The following is a 21,619-nucleotide window of genomic DNA, read 5'->3' as shown; positions in this document are numbered from 1 at the left end:
TAGAAAGTGAATGACAATCTCAATGATGTTTTAGAAAACAGTAACTGGCTGCTGCTGTGTAAAGAATAGAAGGAGGAAGAGACCAGCAAGAAAGTAATCTCTGAAGCTGGAGTTCAAAAAGTGCCTATTAGTCCTATTCACTTCTTCGGCATATTCCCCTTGAGTTCTCTTTTAAAAGATTATAATATCAGTAAGTTTTACAAATGAATTGTAACACACCTGTCAGCTGGAAAAGGAATTTAACCACTACTGAGCAAGTCATTTCATCTGAATAATTACTAGATTGCTTTTCAAGTTCATTTTATTCCTTAAAACACTGCTACTTGAAATCACTGAACTAAGGAGAACAGAAGGCTTTAAAACAAGCTCCACCGAGACACATTTAACAAAGTGACCTAAGTTGAACCACTTGACCTTTCTGGATCTCAAGCTTCATCTGAAGAATGTTTAAGTACGAGTAAATAACAACTACAACAGACACTGCAAATTATAAGGTAATATCAACTATAAAGGAATTGCATTAGGTACAAAATATTACAAGGTATTATTAAAGATGACTGAGCCTTTACTTGAACAATTACCCATACTAATTAATGAAAAAAATGTATTTTTTGGCCAAGGAAAGCATTCTACAGGACTTATGAAATTCTGAAAAACTACCACCTTTCTTTGCTTCTTCTAATCTGTTCATTAGTTCCTATACCCTAAGTAATAATAAAGGAAACTCTTGGAAGTACAAACATGAATCACAGCTCTAGGCAATCAGGGCTAAAACAGATCCTCTATCACTACAGAAAAATTATGTTTCAGTTCATCATTATATTGCTTTTTGCTTAACTTAAAAAATTGTATTGTTTTTGTTAAAAAAAAAAAGAGTATTTGTCCTGGCATTTAAAAAAGTGATAATATGGATATAGTTGTTAATTGATATCCATTAAAAGATACCTAGACAAGGGGTTAGCAAACCTTTTTTTATAAAGCACTGGATAGCAAATGTTTTGGCTTTATGAATATTTACTTTCTGTTGCAGATACTCAATTCTGCCACTGTAGTGTGAAGGCATCCACAGACAAAATAGAAACAAATGACTATGGCTGTGTTCCTATAAAACTTTATTTATAAAAAGACACTGAAATCAAGTTTCATGTAATTTTCATGTGCCAAAAAATACTATGTTTGTTTTTTCAACCACTGAAAAAACAACGTATATACCATTTCACTAAAATGTATACACCATTCTTAGCATATTAGCTACATAAAAACAGGTCATGGGTAGTATTTGATCTATGGGGAATAGCTTGCTGAAGCCTGATCTGAACCATTATGTTTCAAATAATTCTTAATTAAAATATAGCTCTTTGATTTTCAAGCAAAGTATATTTTTGAAACAATTTGTTATTAACCTTTCAAATGAAAACATACTATTCTTCATTATCAAAATTTACAATTTCCAACATGTAAGACTTACTAAAACTTTAGGAATTAAGAAAAATGTTTTAAATCATCCTTTATCCATTAACCTAGAGGGAAAAAAAAAGTTACATATAACTTAAATTTATTTTTAACTTTACATACCACAGATGCTCCTCTACCAGTCTGTGTACTACCAAGCCATGGCATGTTGATTGGAGTGCCAGGATTGCTATGTGTATATGGAGTTGTACCTTGAACAGCTGTTAAATCATCACGAGCATGTATAACCAAGAAGTCTTCTGATCTATAAAGGAATGTCAACCAGAATAAAAACAATTCATCATTTCTTTCTTTTTTACACTTGAAAGGTCTAAAATTTGAATTTATAGTTCCCTTTAAAATAAATTTTCTTCAGCTCTTACTCGTAACTCTCACACAACAACCTCATACCTGAACAATTTCTGTTCCCTTCACTTACTCTTCTCTCAAATCCCTTATTTAAAGCTCTTGCCACCCCTCATTTAGCACATCAGCTTCTACTCTGCTTACAATCTATAAATTGCTTTAAAGAATCTTTTGAAAGTGATAGTTCAGTAAATATAGTCACTCATACTGCAACATTACTAAATAAAAACAAAGTATGAAGGCACCCTTTGGTTTCCACTTCTATATCATCATCTACCCAAGTGTAGATCTGTGTGGCCAGAATTCCAGAAACATCCAGTTCTTGAACATCATGACTGGAAGCGATTGCTATGCAGTTTCTATTTGCCTGAAAAATAAGTCAAACAGTAATTTTAAAAGAAACAGGCAAAAATAGGTATATAAGCTGCTTTTGAAAATGGTAGTTTTGAAATAACCTCTAGCAGTGATAACTAAAGTACAAGATATGCAGCATTCTTAGTGAAATAATAAGCTTCAGTTTGGAGATATGTTTATGTTCCAGGAAAAGTATATCCAATAGAAAGCCAGTATAAATGGCAATACATGCAGCATTTTATTTCCTCTCCCAGTACTGTCTTTCTAGACTGCTAGAATGCTATGAGCTCTCTAAAGTTTGCAAAATTCAGAAATGTGGAGAAAGATAGGAGCCCTATAGGGTACAGAAAGGTGAGGGCAATAAGGAACTCCAAACTAAAAACATAATTCTTAATTATTCAAACAAAACAACTTTCTCCTAAAGTTTTTCAATCTGAGGAAAAAAAAAAAAAAAGTGGGAAAGGGTCACAGAAAAAAGGTGTAGGGAGAGAAATATAGTGGGAGAAGTATGCCAGAAAAAGATTACAAATGAAAAGTTGCTAAGATTAAATGACATGAAATTTTAAATGCCTATAAATCAAAAATGTACATCTTGGCTGGGTGCGGTGGCTCACATCTATAATCCTAGCACTTTAGGAAGCTGAAGCAGGCAGATAGCTTGAGCTCAGGAGTTCGAGACTAGCCTGGGCAACATGGCAAAACACTGTCTCTACAAAAAATACAAAAATTAGTTGGGCATGGTGGCATGCACCTGTAGTCCCAGCTACTTGGGAGAATGAGGTGGAAGGATTGCTTGAGCCCAGGAGGTGGAGGCTGCAGTGAGCTGACATTGCACCACAGCACTGGGCACCAGGCATGAGACCCTGTCTCAATAAATAAATAAATAAATAAATACATGCATGCATGCATATCTTTAAAACAGAAAACAGGAAGATAGTGACATCAAAGAGAAAATAGGATTACCATTACTGCTATGTAAGATTCTAACACAAACTATTAAGAAAAAATAGATCTTAGAAATAAATGAAAAAATGATATAGCTAGATTATTGGGTGGTAATTCTCCACAGGTCTCCCCAATTCTGCATGTTTTATAAGTGAGTCATGTCTGTCCTTTTTTCTGCGGTATAATTACCAGGATGTTTATATAACTATTGTCTCTCCCTCCAGAGCAAAGGGCAAGAATACTTACTATCTACTATAAAAGATTTGGTTTCCCTAAACTCAGTGATCCTCTCCTGTAATATAACCTACTCTGTGTGTAGGTAAGGTAGGTATCATCTGGCCCTCTTCCCATCATTCTCTGGAAATTGTGGCTCAGGGAACCAGTGTCAAGTGCTGATTTTCTGGTTGTTGCATTTGCTGTTAGACATAAACTGTCCTTTGTCTCTGATCAAAGAATCGTATGTCTTCTAATAGCATCCATTAAACTGTTTAATGGATCAATTAAATGCACTGTTTAAACAATCCACTGCCTGCCTCAAAGAGAACTGTTTCTGTGGCAACTAACAGAAACAGAAAGGTAACTGTTAGTTTTAATTTAAGGTAAAATCTGAGACCCTTCATAGTTTTCGACACAGGTAGTTCCCAACTAAACAAATCACAAAAAAAATCTCAATGGCATTTTAAAAAATGCAATTTAAAGCAAAGGTATTATTTCTCAGCTGCAAATTTAGTAAGTATATTAAAAATAGCAAATCGGCCGGGCGCGGTGGCTCAAGCCTGTAATCCCGGCACTTCGGGAGGCCGAGACGGGCAGATCACGAGGTCAGCAGATCGAGACCATCCTGGCGAACACGGTGAAACCCCGTCTCTACTAAAAATACAAAAAACTAGCCGGGCGAGGTGGCGGGTGCCTGTAGTCCCAGCTACTCGGGAGGCTGAGGCAGGAGAATGGTGTAAACCCAGGAGGCGGAGCTTGCAGTGAGCTGAATGCAGTGAGCCACTGCACTCCAGCCTGGGTGACAGAGCGAGACTCCGTCTCAACAACAACAAAAAAAAATAGCAAATCGTCCAGGCATGGTAGCTCACACCTGTAATCTCAGCACTTTGGGAGGCCGAGGTGGGCGGGTCATGAAGTCAAGAGATCGATACCATCCTGGCCAACCAACATGGTGAAACCCTGTCTCCACTAAAAATACAAAAATTAGCTGGGCGTAGTGGCGCACACCTGTAGTCCCAGACACCTGGGAGGCTGAGGCAGGAGAATCGCTTGAACCTGGGAGGTGGAGGTTGCAGTGAGTCAAGGTTGTGCCACTGCACTCGAGCCCAGGCGACAGAGCAAGACTCTGTCTCAAAATATACGAAAATAAAATAAAATAAAATATAAAATAAAATAAAAATAAAAATATAAAAACAGCAAATCTGGGGAAATAAAAATTAAATAGGCATATTCATAGACAGTAACCTGTAGACTTTATACATGTGAATAACTGTTCATTACTAGTACTTATATATAAACACTCAAGAAGAAAACAACTAGTTTGTCTTATAGCACAGAATATTTTAAATAATATTTTCTTCAAGAAAAAGCAGGTAATGCAGGTATAGATAATAATTTTTTTTTTTTTTGTAGAGACAAGGTTTCACAATGTTGCCCAGGCTGCTATCAAACTCCTGGCCTCAAGTGATCCTACTGCCTTGGCCTTCCAAAGTGTTGGGATGACAGGTGTGAGCAACCACACCTGGCCAATAATTTTGTATTTGACATGTATATATAATATCACGTTATACAGATATTACAACTTGCTAAGGGGCTGACTCCAGATTTGTCTGTTTTGCAAGGAACTGTTTCTTTGACAACAGAACTGTCTGAAGCAGGCAAATCTGGAATCAGCCCCTTAACCAGTCATTGCTCAATGGTGTCTAAGAGGGAAATGAAGTGAAGGACGCAGAACAACAAAGATACTGTCCAGAAGAATTCAGAGCAGACAGACATAGCACAAAAAGATAGAAAACCAACTGGTGAAAGAATTACTAAATGGGTAATTTTCCTGTATATCACATTTCCCTGTATATATTACAGGGTATGTATCTATATAATATTTAAAAATTATTTTAAATTTAGGAACATATGAAAATTTATTTTATATATATGTATACAATATCTCCTTTAGGTATCTTCTATGAATACATAAAAAGAAGATACACATATCCTTTAAGTTAATGGAAGGAAAACAAAAGAATAATTAGAAGTCATTAGGAACTACACAGCAAGGCAATTAGGGGAGATAGAAGGGGAAAATGATTAAGACAGATTTCAATCTTGGACTGTATTACCTAAGGCCACCTCTTCTGTGAGAAGCATACAGACATCTAAGGAGGATGTTAAGTAGAAATTTAAGAAATACTAAGAAAATACACATGTTCGGCAGCTATTGGAGGTATAAATCAAAGAGGGAGAATTTGAGTCACATATAAGCTTAAATCTTACCAAACACCCAGAACCACATTTGACATATTCATAAGGAATATAAAAAACTTCTTCTGTGGGTTAACTACTGTACTACATTGTATAAATTCTAAAAGCGACTCTCTATGTATTTGGTACTTCTCTCTGCAGAGTAATAAAACATTATGTATTTTATCAGCTACATATCCAAAATCATATAATAACAAAATCACATTATCAAATAATATTTTATAAAATAAAAGAAGTATCCAGGTTGCAATTTAAGGAACTGGAAGCAGCTTTGGGAAAGAAATACTGGATAAACTGATAAAACAGAATATATTATCCAACTATAAATACTTAATAAACAAAAGAAGAATGTCTATGTACTTACCTTATTAACAGCGAACGCCGTAATGATATCAGATTCCTTATGAATAATTCTTGCTTTACCTCCAGGATATCCCAAATCTGCTTCTATCTAAATAAAAGGAAACAAAATCCAAAAATGCAGTGATTTTAGTAATAGAACTAATAATATGTGCCCATCTATCAATTAGTACTTGCATAAATTATTTTAAGAAACTAGATATTTCAATTCTAAAGGTACTATTGTATATGCTAATTATCCCTAAAACAAAGTTTGACAAGGGAAATTTAAATTTCTTCAGACTTGCTTTTTTACACATAAAAAAACAGCTGATACAACACACAATTTCATTAAGTGGTTATCCGCCCAAGACACAGTGAATTAACTTTAAAGGATCAACACATTCTAATTATTAAAGCAAAATGTATTTACCAAGTTTCTTAGCATTATAATTCTTCAATACTATTTTAAGAAATTTAAAAGGTCAGACAGTCAGTATTTTAGGTTTTGCAGATCACAAAGGGTCACTGTTGTAATTTCTTTCAAACCTTTAAAAATTCTCAGCTCATGGGCTATATGGAGGCAGGTGAGATTTGGCCAGCTGGTTGTAGTTAACCTTCAATTTATAGAGAAACCTGAAATCCTGAACGGCAAAGTAACTTGCCCAAGTGAGTAATCATTTTAGTAGCTAAATAAACCACAATTCTATGTACTTTAGATGGGGGACATATATTTGACCTTCTGCTTACTTCAGACAAAGTGTATACATCTTTGGACTTAGAAAAGAATACTATGTAAATTCAACACTTACTAAAATAAGTTGAAAAGAGGAGGCAATTAAAGAGTTGAATTGTTGCCTAATATAGGACATTATTTCATATTATCTTTTTTTTGTTTTTTGAGATGGAATCTTGCTCTTGTCACCCAGGCTGGAGGGCAGTGGCCCACAGTCTCAGCTCACTGCAACCTCTGCCTCCCAGGTTCAAACGATTCTCCTGCCTGAGACTCCTGCCTGGGACTTACAGGCACCTGTTACCATGCCTGGCTAATTTTTGTATTTTTAATAGAGACGAGGTTTCACCATTTTGGCCAGGCTGGTCTCAAACTCCAGACCTCAGGTGATTCGGCGGCCTTGGCCTCCCAAAGTGCTGGGATTACAGGCGTGAGCTACCACGCCTGGTCATCCTAACTTTCAATCTTTTAAAATGAATTAGGTTTACATACTTATTGTGAAACACATACATTATTTGAAATCAGCATACAATAAATTTACTTCCTGCAAAATTTTGATAGAAATATCACCAATGCCTGGCCATTGACCACAGAACTGATCAGAACATGCAGTGTTTTAAAAACAGCAACTAAGGTCAGGCGTGGTGGCTCACGCCTGTAATCTCAGCACTTTCAGAGGCTGAGGTGGGTGGATCACTTGAGGTCAGGAGTGCAAGAGCAGCCTGGCCAACATGGAGAAAACCTGCCTCTACTAAAAATACTAAAATTAGCTGGGCGTGATGGTGCGCATCTGTAATCCCAGCTACTTGGGTGGCTGAGGTAAGAGAAATGCTTGAACCCAGGAGGCAGAGACTGCAGTAAGCTGAGATCGAGCCATTGTACTCCAGCCCAGGCAACAGAGCAAAACCCTGTCTCAAAAAAATAAATAAATAAAATAAAGGCAATTAAGATGACTGCTCAATTGGAAAGTTGAAAGAGACTTACAAGATAACCAAACCAAAATACCCCTACACAAACAAAAATCAGTCACCATATATAAAGAGTCAAATATATTCTAATCTAAAGTATAATTTACTTATGAATTTCAGTATTCGCTGAACATTCTGGTTGACTTGAGGATCAACTTGTCTTCTAAGGGAAGTCTCAGCTCTGACTACAAAAGGCTGATCATCTGTTAATGATATACATAACAAATTCCATAATTTTATGACAAAATTCCAACTTACCTACCAATCTGCCTGGTATCTCAAGTATACTAAATGTTCATTCTTAGGTTTTGAAGAAATTGGCGACAGAGAAAGATGATGGCTCCATGGAATAGAGGGATGTGCCACTTGCTGGTAAAGGTAGGATGGGGGATCATACCAGTTTCACCTGGGGAATTTTTTCAAACTTTACACGTATGGGAGGAAAGCTCCTGCAGGTATGAACTTCAGAAGACCTTTCTCTATGTAGGAATACATTCCTGTCCTCATTATTTACTAAGAACATTGTTTCTCAATAAGGTGGTGTCAAGATAACTTGAGTAACAGTCAACTGAGGTGACTTTTTTTTTTTTTAATACAAAAACTCTGAACGCCATGTCAGATACATAATCAGAATGTCATGAGGGTGGGTCAAAGAAATGCTGGTATCTCAGAAGTCTTAGATTAAATTTGTGAGTGACCATAAGTGGCAGAAGGTAAGACTAGAGATAAAGGTAGAAGTTCAGGTCCTGCAGGGCCTTAAAAGACATAATAAAGAGTTCATATCCTGTTCTAAGTCAGAGAAACCATTGGTGGATTTTGAAAAGTCTGGCTATTGTGAGATAAAACATAAAGGGTTTGAGAATGACTGCCAGAAAACCAGTCAAAAGGCAACTACAGTAGCTGAAGTGAGAGATCATAGTGGATTGGATTAGGGCAGTAGGAATGGTGACAGTGATAAGTGTTTGGAATTGGGATACATTTTGTTAATGGGCTGTAATCATAGTGTGAGTAAAAGGAGGAAAGAAAAAGGATGAATCCTAGTTATCAGGCCTGACAGCTGGGTGAGTAAAGGTACCATTTACTGAGATGGACATAAGTGAAGGAAACAGTGGGGAGTAGGTTTGTAGCAGGCAATGTCTGGATTCGGGAAATTAGTTGGGACTAGAGAGATTTGAGAGCTGTCAGCATATAGATTATATTAATATTTAAATCGTGAGATAACCCAAAGAGAGAGTAAAGATAGGAAAGCTAAAAAGTTAGAGAACTGAATTCTGGGGCAACCAATATTTCAAGGACGGGAAAAAGACAATTCAGTAGTTATCAATTAGCTAACATAAGAAATTGAAGATTCTGATATTATGGAAACTAAGTGAGGAAACAATTTTACAAAAATGTTATGGGTCAACACTACCAAATGATTATTAAGAAGTTGAATCATATGAAGATAGATAACTGACTACTAAATTTAGTATATTGGAAGTCAATGGTGACCATATCTATGACAATCTCAGTGGAGTGGGCTGGAGATAATAACTAAGTTAGAGAGAATGTGATATCTGGTGAATAGGAAGGGGAGTCCACTGGGAAAGGATCATAGAGACATTCAACGGAATTGATAATGTTTTATTTCTTAAGCTGGGTGGTTTGTTTGCGGTGTTTCAACATTATTGTTTAAATCTTGAATGACTTTATAGGCAGATCTAAGTGAATTCTGCTATATCGGAGACTAGAGAAATGGAGTATTTTTTAAAGGCAAAACAGTAAAATATATTTGCTCATGCTAATGAGAATAATTTGAGAGAGGTAAACATTTACTGATGAGAAGAGAGGGAGACGGGCTTCAGTTAAGAACTGAAGACAAGTCCTTGGGTAGGTGAAAGCAGGTAAGATCTGTGCACAAGTGAAAGATCTCCCCTTGAATAAAAGGGTGACAGTTCACTCACTGTTAAAGGAGGCAGAAGAAAATATCTGCATATAGAGCAGAAATTAGATGATGATGGGCAGGTTAGGCTAAATCACTGCTGACTGCACTTATTTTAACAGCAAAATATATTGATATGTGGGGAGTGGGAAACAAATACTGGAAGTTTGAGGAAATGGAAAAAGTATGAAAATGAAAATGAAAAAACAAATTTGCTATAGAGCAATTTATTATGACTGCAGGGTAAGTTTTATGTTAATTTGGGATTTGTGCTAATAAATTTAAAGTGAGGCAAGCTCTAGGGTTTGTGCTTTTCCTCCAAACATGTTCAGCTGCTTGAGTGCAGGCACAGAATAGGACAAAGAGTTGGGTTTAAGCAGATTTGGGAATTTTCAAGGGAAGTATAGTGTAGGAAGAACAGAGATAAGGATGTTTGCAAGTGATTGACTGATTCCATGATGGATCATGAAATCTAAGCTGGGAAGGGAAGGAAGTAGGAACATGATACAGTCAGCCAAAAACAGAGACGGAACTTGTGTGTGCTATGAACATAATTGTATTTGTGAAAGGCCTCACAACATAACATTATAGTTAAAAAAAATCACAATGAATATGGTCTTAAAAGATCTCCTAAAGTTTCAAGTCACACATTGTAAAGATGCCATGCTTTGATTGGGCTGGATATGTGAGGAAAAAAGAATCCAAATATTAATGCTAAAAGAGATTTAAAGAGATTATGCAGATCAAAAACTAAACACAGAATTGCTGTATGATCTAGCAATTCCACTTCTGTATATACCCCAAAAAACTGAAAGCAGAGACTGAGATATTTGTATATCAATGTTCATAGCACCATTATTCACAATAACCAAGACAGACACAACTTTGTCATTTAAAAAATTTCAGGATTCTACCAAACACTTCAGAAATAACACTAATTCTATAAAAATTCTTCCCAAAAATTAAAGAGGAGAGAATCTCCGTCAATTCATTCTAAGAGTCTAGCATTAATCTGAGACCAACACAAACAACACTGTAAGAAAACTGCAAACTAATATCCTTCATGAACATAGATGTAAAAATTCTTAAAATTTTATCAAATGTAACTATATATATAAAAAGGATAACACATCATAACCAAGTACAGCTTATGCTGGGAATGCTAGATTGGTTTAACATTTTAAAAAATTCATTAACCTATCATATTGAAAAAGAAAAATGCATGATGATCTCAATAGTAGGCAAAAAAAAAAAAAAAAATCATTTGATAAAAATCCGACATCCTTTTCTTATTAAAAACTCTTAACAAAGTAGGAATGCAAAGAAACGTCCTCAAACTTATAAAGGACATCTACAACAAACCTAGGGGAAACATTTTATTTAATAATAACAGACTGTTTTCCTCAAGATCAGAAACAAGGTAGTAATGTCTGCTGGTGATCACTTCTATTCAACACTGGACTGGAAGTTCTAAGTCAGAGTGATAAGGCAAAAAACAAAAACAAAAAAAAAAGAAAAGAAAAAAAAAGAACTTAGATGAAGAATATATTTGAAGGACTTATAATACATGACTTCAAGATTTTATAATACATAACTTCAAGATTTATTATAAGGTTATAGTGATAAAGACAGTGAGCTATTACCATAAAGATGGATCAATGGCCCAAAATACACTCCAGAATTAGACCTACACATCTGCGTCAGTTGATTTTTGAAAAGGTGAAAGAGATAGTTTAGTGAAAGAAAAGATAATCTTTTCAACAAATAATGCTGTAAATACAGATGCAAAAACAACAACAGTAACAAAGAACTGAGGTCTATACTTCACACCATGTAAACAAATTAACTTGAAATGGATTATGGACCTAAATGTAATACTAAAACTCTAAAACACTTAGAATAGGAGAAACTCTTTGTGATCTTAGGTTAGGCAAAGATTTCTTAAATACAACACCAAAAGAAAATGAGTAACCAGAACTAATACATTAGACATCATCAAAATTAGAACTTCTGCCCTTCAAAAGAACTTAGTGGCTGGCTGCGGTGGTTCACGCCCCTCTTCCCAGCACTTTAGGAGGCCAAGGTGGGCAGATCACTTCAGGCCAGGAGTTCGAGACCAGCCTGGGCAACATGGTGAAACCCAGTCTACTCACCTACTAAAAAACACAAAAATTAGCCAGGTGTGGTAGTGCACACCTGAGAATTGCTTGTACCTGGGAGGTGGAGATTACAGTGAGCCAAGATCACACCACTGCACTCCAGCCTAAGCAACAGAGCAAGACTTTGTTTAAAAATAAATAAATAAAATGAAAGCACTTTGTAAAGAGAATGAAAAGACAAGCCATAGAATAAGAGAAAATATTTGCAAATCACATTTCTGATAAATGATTTTTATCCAGAACATACAAATAACTGTTAAAACTGAATTAAGAAAACAAGCAACCAGGCCGGGCGTGGTGGCTCAAGCCTGTAATCCCAGCACTTTGGGAGGCCGAGACGGGCGGATCACGAGGTCAGGAGATCGAGACCATCCTGGCTAACACGGTGAAACCCTGTCTCTCCTAAAAATACAGAAAACTAGCCGGGCGAGGTAGCGGGTGCCTGTAGTCCCAGCTACTCGGGAGGCTGAGGCAGGAGAATGGCCTAGACCCAGGAGGCGGAGCTTGCAGTGAGCTGAGATCTGGCCACTGCACTCCAGCCTGGGCGACAGAATGAGACTCCGTCTCAAAAAAAACAAAAAAAAACAAGCAACCTAATACAAAATAAACACAACATTTGAAGGCAATTCATGCAGATGGACAAATGGCAAATAAGCATGTGATAAGATGCTCGATGCAAATTAAAACCACAATGAACTACTACTACATACCTACTAGAATGGTTAAAATGAAAATATAGACTACACCAACTGTTGGTAAGAATGTAAGGCAAGGCTGGGCATGGTGGGTCACACCTGTAATCCCAGCACTTCAGGAGGCTGAGGTGGGAAAATTGCCTGAGCCCAGAAGTTTGAGACCAGCCTGTGCAATATGGAGAAACCCCACCTCTACAAAAAATAAAAATGAGCTGGGCATGGTGATGCATGCGTGTAGTCCCAGCTGCTCAGAAGGCTGAGGCAAGAGGACTGCTTGAGCCTGGGAGGTTGAGGCTGCAGTGAGCCATAATCACACCACTGCACCCAGTCTGGGAGACACAGTGAGACCCTGTCTTAAAAAAAAAAAAAAATAGAATGGGATTTTGTACACCACCCATTGAGAATGTACATAAATAGTACAACCACCTTGGAAAATATTTGAATAGTTTCATAAAACGTTTAACATATACCCACCACATGATCCAGTCTTTCCACTCCTAGACATTTACACAAGAGAAATGAAAGCATTTTTCCATACAATGTGACTTGTGCACGAATATTCAAAGCAGCCTTATTTGGAATAGGTCCAAAATAAAATCAGCTCAAGTGTTCATTAACAGGTAAACTATGGTATATCCATATAATGTAATAAGCATCATAATAAAAAGGAATGAACTACTAAAACACACAACACAGATCAATCTTGAAATAATTATGCTAAGTCAACAGACACAGACTATAAACCAAAAATGGAGTATTATATGATTCTATTTACATAAAATTCCAGAAAACAACAAATTAATCTTTAAGGCCAGGAAAAAATTCGGTAGTTGCTTGGGGAAGAGGGCACAGGTGAAAGAGAAAAAGAAGGGAGGGATTAAATTCTGGGGACTGATGGATATAATCATTATCCTGGTTGTGGTGATGGTTTCACTAGTGTATACACATGCCAAAGTTGAACAAGTTTTACACTTTAAATATATGTAGTTATTTTAGGTCAGGCATATCTTATAAAGCTTTTTTAAAAATTATATAGCAGTGGGCTTGGAAAATGCTGGCCAAAATGATGTTAACCCTCAAAAGGACTGCATTTTGACACAGCATGAAGATGACTATAGAAATACAACATTGATTATTAACATTTTATAAAGAGTATCAAAACAAAAATGTTTGTATAAGAATTCCTGATATGTGGCTGGGTGCGGTGTCTCATGCCTGTAATCCCAGCACTTTGGGGGAGGCCAAGGCAGGTGGATCACCTGAGGTTGGGAATTCAAGACCAGCCTGACCAACATGGAGAAACCCTGTCTCTATTAAAAATACAAAACTTAGCTGGGTGTGGTGGCACATGCCTGTAATCCCAGCTACTCAGGAGGCTGAGGCAGGAGAATTGTTTGAACCTGGGAGGTGGAGGTTGCAGTAGGCTGAGATTGTGCCATGCACTCCAGCCTGGGCAACAAGAGCAAAACTCTGTCTTCAAAAAAAAAAAAAAAGAATTCCTGATAATGTGTAGACAGTGACAGTAGTAAGTAATCATCAATACCCAGGCAAGGAAAATTGTTAATTGATTAAAAGTTTGAATTATATTCCCTCAAAACCCCCAAAGGCCACTAGAAATTTTCAAAGTATGAATCACATATACTTATTTTGCAAAAGTTTTAGTTATAATATACACCTGATATCAAATCAGGCTTTTTAATTAATTGCACAGAATCATTTCTCCTATTTTACCAAAAGACTCCCGTTGGAAAGAATAAGAGGTAGAAATTAGTAACTTTAAAAATTTTTTTGAGAAATTTTTCACTTAAAAATCACTGCTGAGATTGTTTTAAATACAGAATATGAAAAACATGAGTTAAATATCAACCTCATAAAGTCACAGTTGAATTGGCCAGGCATGGTGGCTCATGCCTGTAATCCCAGCACTTTGGGAGGCCAAGGCGGGTGGATCACCTGAGGTCAGGAGTTTGACACCAGCCTGGCCCACATGGCAAAACCCTGTCTCTACTAAAAATACAAAAAAAAAAAAAAATTAGCCGGGTGTGGTCATGGCTGCCTATAATCCCAGCTACTCAGGAGGCTGAGGCAGAAGAATAGCTTGAACCTGGGGGGCAGAGGTTGCAGTGAGCTGAGACTGCGCCACTTCGCTCCAGCCTGGGCGAAAGAGTGAAACTCCGTCTCAAAAATAAAATAAAATAAAGTCATAGTTGAATATGCAATCACAGAACACCTAGGAGTTATTTCATAATTATACAGATTCTCATCTTTTGTGCTTTGATTCTCAAGTACCATGAGTACTTACTATGTACCCTTAAGGCACTTTGCTACATGCTGTTGCTACCAGTAAAATAAATGCTTATGTAACAGTATTTACTATATTTTTAGGAATTAATATCATAGGAGAGAATTTTAACTTCAAAAGTAATACTTGTAGAATTAAACTACTACTAAACAATTGCTATTGTAATCACATGTATTAAGAACTTTAGTTATATTTACTCAGAAAAATTTGTAGCCAAAACAAGATACATTCAACTCCCTTTAAAATTGCATTCTCTTATCTAACAAAACAGAAATCACTTTTACAACTGCAGTATTTAAGTTGTTAAAATAAAAGGAGAATAATCTGAGGGAACAATACTTTAAATCCATTGGAAACAAAGACCAGTTTAAAACTAAAATGCAAATGCTTTGCTCTTTTGTGAAAGAATGCAATTTCTAATTTCAGTTGAATGATATTTTGTACCTTATTGATGTTTGGCTCCTCCATCATAGAATTTTTGATGGTTTCACTGTTGTCCTCTAATGACTTCATCAAGAAAGAATAACCACATGACAAAGAGTAAAGATGAGATGTAACACGCAAAATACTGGGGATTGTTTAAATGTTATATTTTAAACCAAATTTACTAGAAAAGAACACTATATAGAGTTATTATTCTTAAAATTTCATACACCTTATAAGAAGCATGTGTGAGGGTGCATGGTTAGGGGATGCGCAAAACTTAATCCCTCAGAACTCATTAACTACCACTATAATTTTTATTCTGTCCCTAAGAAGTTTTTACTCAATTTCAAAATGTTGACATTAAAGCATGATTAAAACCAAAGTACTTTATATTAAAATAATCAGAGCTACTGGTGTCAGAGCACTATCAACAAAGTCGAATTATTCTCTTACTCGCTGCTATGTCTTATCTCCACATCTGAACCTTCAGGAAAATCTCTTGATTCGAAAATTTCAATTTCTACATTTATCTAATTCTCTTCCACTGATGAAGCCAGAAACAGTCAATAAATAGCTTGGAAGCACATATACTTCTTAAAAGGGAATGGTAGCACTTGTTAAAGAAAGAGTTGTTACAAGACTTTTAGTTCTTCTCAGAAAGTTCAACAAAACAAAACAAAAAAACAGAAAAAGGAATTGGGAACAATGATAGGAGTTGTCAAGTCCCAAGTTTTTATTAAGAATGACTTAATCTAATTGCAGTTGTCTGTACTTTCTATTTAAATACAAAGAGAGAAGACATTCTATTTTAAAACACATGTACCAGTAAACTTTACCATACAGGAAAAGAAAACATCTGTGGAAAACCAGGATTTTAGGGTCAGATGAAGAAACTGTAAATAAAACTTCATTTTCAAACACATAAATAAAGAAACAGCAGTTCTCAGAATACTCTCCCATCACCTGCTATCCAAAATACAGGGCCTGTCATATATGTATCTCTTAACCACCTGGAAAATCACGTGACTTCAACTAAACTATTTAAGTATAATCATTATTTTAGAAAAATAAGAGATGGAAGGTGATTCTGTTAATACTAAAAGTAGGCTAGTAATCTTTCCAGTAAAGATTAATTTTACACAAACTCTATAAAGATTCTATTTAATTCCATTCAAATCTATGCTTTACTATGTAGCATTTTTCTTTTCATATTCTTTATCAAAAAGACACTATTTTTAAGAGTATCACTATCAAGAACAAAACAAAGCAATAACAACAAACTCTTAATAACTACCATTAATTGTGTCAAGGTTTAAATAAACTTATTAAAACACTGCAAAGTAGGGGCTATTATAGTCATTTTGAATTAAAAAAACAAAATTCAAAGAAAACATTTAGCTTACTGATAGTCACAAACTGTCAGTCCAACATTCATGTTCATGCTTCCGATTAAAATAATTACAATAAAAATAATTTTAAAAATTTCTTGAGATATGAAACTCCAAAGAATAACAGAAATTTTAAAATGTGTAGTTATATTTATTATTTGCTATGTTTATGTATTCTGGCTTGATTATATTACTATTTCCTTAATGATTCTATTCCTGGATCAACTAGACAATCTAACAGTTCAATAGGTTCTTTGTATTGTTTGCAGAACTACTTCATTTCCCAAATACCCAAACATATCAGCAGTAGAAAAATAAGATTTTTGTAAGATTAGTCAAATATGTCAATTTTTTTAAAAAAAGATCAAATAAACAAATGAAATACATTCATGTTTGTCTACATTTCAATATTATACAAAGGTACTCAGGTCAAAATTCTTCTAAGTCAGCAAGAATACTACACACTATTTCCCGACTTGGTTGATTTGAATACATTTACAAAATGAGGCAAATAGTAAATAATAGCATATACAGTTTCCACTTAAAATTGGTGCTTAAATTGAGAGACAATGAGATACGTATGTAATTTTCCTTGAAGGCAGAAAGGTCAGATGTCATCTTGCTTTCTGCTTGTCTATTGTGAAGCCATTCAATTTATTTCTTCAACTGAAATATCGTCAGTGTTTCCTCCAACTTCAAAAACTGTACAAAGCTTGCTTTCAGACTAGTTCAGTGCTACGCAAAATGTGGTTCACATACCAAATGTCAGTTCTGCATTCTTTGTTATCAGTCCAGGAGACAAAAATAATTGACTACATCACTATGTCTACTGTTTAGTTCACCTGAACTTTTTAGTAACAAAACTTTCCAAATGAAAGAAGCAAGTTCCCCATATCATGAAACTGGCACTTATTACTAGCACTAAACTAAATGACCAAAAACAAAACAAAACAAAACAAAACAAAAATCCATTATGATAATATCAAGGTATAAGCAACCAGTTACAGCATAGGTTAATTTGGGTTTGTAAAATTTCATTAATTTAAGCATAATCCACAGAAAAGAAAATGTACATATTTAAAAAGTTGGCTGGGTGCAGTGGCTCAAGCCTGTAATCTCAGCACTTTGGGAGGCCAAGGCAGGTAGATTGTCTGAGTTCAGGAATTCAAGATCACCCCGGGCAATATGGTGAAACCCTGCCTCTACCAAAAATACAAAAAATCAGCTGGGCATGGTGGCATGCATCTGTAGTCCCAGCTACTTGAGAGGCTGAGATGGGGGGATTGTTTAAGCCTGGGAGGCAGAGGTTGCAGTGAGCTGAAATGGTGCCACTGTACTCCACCCTGAGTGACAGAGACCCCATCTCAAAAAAATAAATACATAAAATAAAAATTTTTCAGTATACAAACCCAGTTACAATTAAACTTCTAAAATAGAGTTCTTTTAATTGTCACATGAAAATCATAGAAAATTTCTATCTTCTTTCTTAAAATGATGATCATGACAATTCAAAATACAAGAAACAAGATGCGGAATCTTAAACATTTTTTTCAAGAAAAAAAGTCCCATTTTAATTTGAATTAAATTAAATTGATTTATGAAAATACTACCCCCTTCTAAATTACACTTTTCTAAGCATTAATTGCCTATGTTTATGATATAAAATGTGTTTCAAAAAATCTGTAAAATATAACTCATTTTAATGGTTATATAATAATATAAAAGATTTCAATAATAAAATAGTAAACAGGTTTTAACTTATACAGACCTCATGTAGACACCGTTTCTTTGTGAATATATTTTTGATAAAGGTTTCCTGAATTTCTTCCTGCTTCACCAAATACTGCCAAAGCCTCTTCACAGACAGTGCCAGATGGTGTTTGGATCTACAGAGAGAGACAGCAAATTTAATTATAAACTTCAGAAATTTCTGATTAACTTGATAACAATTCCTTGGTGCCATATAAATGTTTACCATAATAAGTTAACTGCAATCAGACTATATGATTGGAGGCAGATCATATCGCCAACCTTTTCCTTAAAAGATAGTACATAATTTAGGCTTTGTGGACCATACGGTCTGTGCCACAACTACTCAAGTCTGATATTGTACAGGTAAAGTATCCCTTATCTAAAATGCTTGGGACCAGAAGTATTTTGAATTTCATCTATTTTCAGATTTAGAAATATTTGAATATATATGTCTAAATTAAAAATTCATTTATGTTTCATATACATCTTACATGCATAATCTGAAGGTAAGAAATTATATATATATTTTTTAGATGGAATCCCAGTCTTTGGCCCAGACTGCAGTGCAACAAGGTGATCTTGGCTCACTGCAACCTCCACCTCCCAGATTCAAGTGATTCTCCTGCTTCAGCCTCCTGAGTAGCTGGGATTACAGGCACCTGCCACCACGCCCAGCTAATTTTTGTATTTTTAATAGAGATAGGGTTTCACTATGTTGGCAGGCTGGTCTTGAACTCCTGACCTCAGGTGATCCACCCACTTCAGCCTTCCAAAGTGCTGGGATTACAGGCAGTGAAAGTGAGAAATTATATTTTTAATAATTGTATGCATGAAACAAAGTTTGTGTTAAATACTTACATGTGGCATTTTCTACTTACAGCATCGTGTTGGTACTCAAAAAAGTTTGAATTTTGGAACATTTCAGAACTGAATTAGGAACTGTCAACTTCCAGTGGGAAAGCAACCACTGGCAATATGCAAAATTGAGAGCATTTATGGCTATAATTCAATAAAACTTTATTTATAGAAGCATGGAGAGGTCTGGATTTCACCTGTGGGGATGGCCCTAGTTTGTTGATCCCTAGCCTAAGGCCATAGGATCTAACAAAAGTAGGTATGCTTTACCAAAATCTCTGGGACATAGCTAAGGCAGTATTAAGAGGAAATTCATAGCACTAAGTGTCCACATCAAAAAGTTAGAACCTAACTCAAATTAACAACCTAACATCATAATGGAAAATATCAGAGAAGCAAGAACAAAGAAACCCCAAAGCTAGTAGAAGATAAAAAAATAACAAAAATCAGAGCTGAACTGAAAGAAATTGAGACACACAAAACCATTCAAAAGATCAACGAATCCAGGAGTTGGTCTTTTGAAAAAATTAGTAAGACAGAGAGACTGCTAGCTAGACTAATAAAGAAGAAAAGAGAGATCCAAATAAACACAATTAGAAATGACCAAGGGGATGTTACCACTGACCCCACAGAAATAAAAATAACCATCAGAAACTACTATGGGCACCTCTATGCACATAGACTACAAAACCTACAAGAGATGGATAAATTCCTGGACACATATACCCTCCCAAGACTGAACCTGGAAGAAATGATTCCCTGACTAAACTAATAATGAGCTCTGAAATTCAATCAATAATGAATAGCATACCAACCAAAAAAAGCACAGAACCAGATGGATTAACAGCCAAATTCTACCAAATGTACAAAGAAAAGCTGGTACCATGCCTACTAAAACTACTCCAAAAATTGAGGAGGTGGAACTCCTCCACACCTAATTCTATGAAGTCAACATTATCCTGATACCAAAACCTGCAGAGACACAACAAAAAAAGAAAACTTCAAACCAATATCCTTGATGAATGTCAACACAAATATCCTCAACAAAATACTCGCAAACCAAACCCAGCAGCACAACAAAAAGCTAATTCACCATGATCAAGTAGGCTTAATTCCCAGGATGCAAGTTTGGTTCAACATATGCAAATCAATAAATGTGATAAATCACATAGACAGAACTAAAGACAAAAACCACATAATTATATCAGAAAAAGCTTCTGAAAAATTCAACATCAATCCATGTAAAAACTCCCAGTAAACTAGGTATTGAAAGAACATACTTCAAAATAGTAAGAGCCATCTATGACAAACCCACAGTCAACATCATACTGAATGGGCAAAAGCAGGAAGCATTCTCCTTGAAAATAAACACAAGACAAGGATGCTCTCTCTCACCACTCCCATTCAACCTAATATTCAAAGTCCTGACCAGAGCAATCAGGAAAGAGAAAGAAATAAAAGGCATCCATATAGGAAGAGAGGAAGTAAAACTATGCCTGTTTGTAGATGACATGATTCTGTATCTAGAAAACACCATGTCTTAGCCCAAAAACTCCTAGATCTGATAAACAACTTAGCAAAGTTTCAGAATACAAAAATCAATGTACAAGAAATCACCAGCATTCCTATACACAACAGCTAAGATGACAGCCAAATCAAGAAGGCAGCCCCATTCACAACTGCCACAAAAAGAATAAAATACCTAGAAATACAGCTAACCAGGAGGTGAAAGATCTCTACAATGAGAATTACAAAACACTGCTCAAAGAAATCACATAAGACACAAACAAATGGAAGAAACATCCCATGTTCATGGAGAAGAAGAATCAATATCATTAAAGTGGATATACTATCCAAAGCAATTTACAGATTCAATGCCATTCCTAACAAACCACCAACAACATTATTCACAGAACTAGATAAATCTATTTTAAAATTAGTATGGAACAAAAAAAAAAAAGAGCCTGAATAGCAATGCAATCCTAAGCAAAAGGAACAAAACTGGAACCACATTACCTGATTTTGAAGCACACTACAAAAATACAGTAACCAAACGGAAAAGTATTGCTACAAAAACAGGCACATTGACCACTGGAACAGAATAGAGAACTGGGAAATAAGGTGACACACCTCTGGCCATCTGATCTTCAACAAAGCTGACAAAAACAAGCAATTAAGAAAAGACTGCCTATTCTATAAATGGTGCTGGGATAACTGGCTAGCCAAATGCAGAAGATTGAAACTGAACCCCTTCCTTGCAACATACACAAAAATCAACTCAAGATGGATTAAAGACTTACATGTTAAACCAAAAGTTATAAAAGTTTTGGCAGACAACCTAGGCAATACCACCCTGGACATAGGAACAGGCAAAGATTTTATGACAAGGACCCCAAAAGGAATTGCAACAAAAGTAAAAATTGACAAATAAGATCTAATTAAACTTAAGAGCTTCTGCACAACAAAAGAAACTATCAACAGAGTAAACA

At 35.5% G+C, this 21,619-nt stretch overlaps 1 protein-coding gene across 2 annotated transcripts in view; it reads right to left on the bottom strand.

Annotated features, from left to right (window-relative positions):
• DMXL1 (Dmx-like 1) overlaps positions 1 to 21,619 on the bottom strand; it is a 172,455-nt gene that overhangs the window by 26,076 nt on the left and 124,760 nt on the right. Inside the window, exons 33-37 of one of the 2 annotated variants that reach the window (XM_011963676.1) lie at positions 18,292 to 18,409; positions 15,154 to 15,216; positions 5,957 to 6,043; positions 2,064 to 2,185; positions 1,576 to 1,717 (exon numbers count right to left, since the gene is read on the bottom strand). In XM_011963676.1, coding sequence (XP_011819066.1) covers positions 1,576 to 1,717; positions 2,064 to 2,185; positions 5,957 to 6,043; positions 15,154 to 15,216; positions 18,292 to 18,409 — 532 coding nt within the window. The remainder of the gene's footprint in view (positions 1 to 1,575; positions 1,718 to 2,063; positions 2,186 to 5,956; positions 6,044 to 15,153; positions 15,217 to 18,291; positions 18,410 to 21,619) is intronic. The other variant, XM_011963677.1, reaches the window with a different exon arrangement.

This window comes from Colobus angolensis, unplaced genomic scaffold, assembly GCF_000951035.1.
Source record: "Colobus angolensis palliatus isolate OR3802 unplaced genomic scaffold, Cang.pa_1.0 Scaffold62, whole genome shotgun sequence".
NCBI classification, from domain to species: domain Eukaryota; kingdom Metazoa; phylum Chordata; class Mammalia; order Primates; family Cercopithecidae; genus Colobus; species Colobus angolensis.
This window is presented reverse-complemented; position numbering and strand designations above follow the sequence as displayed.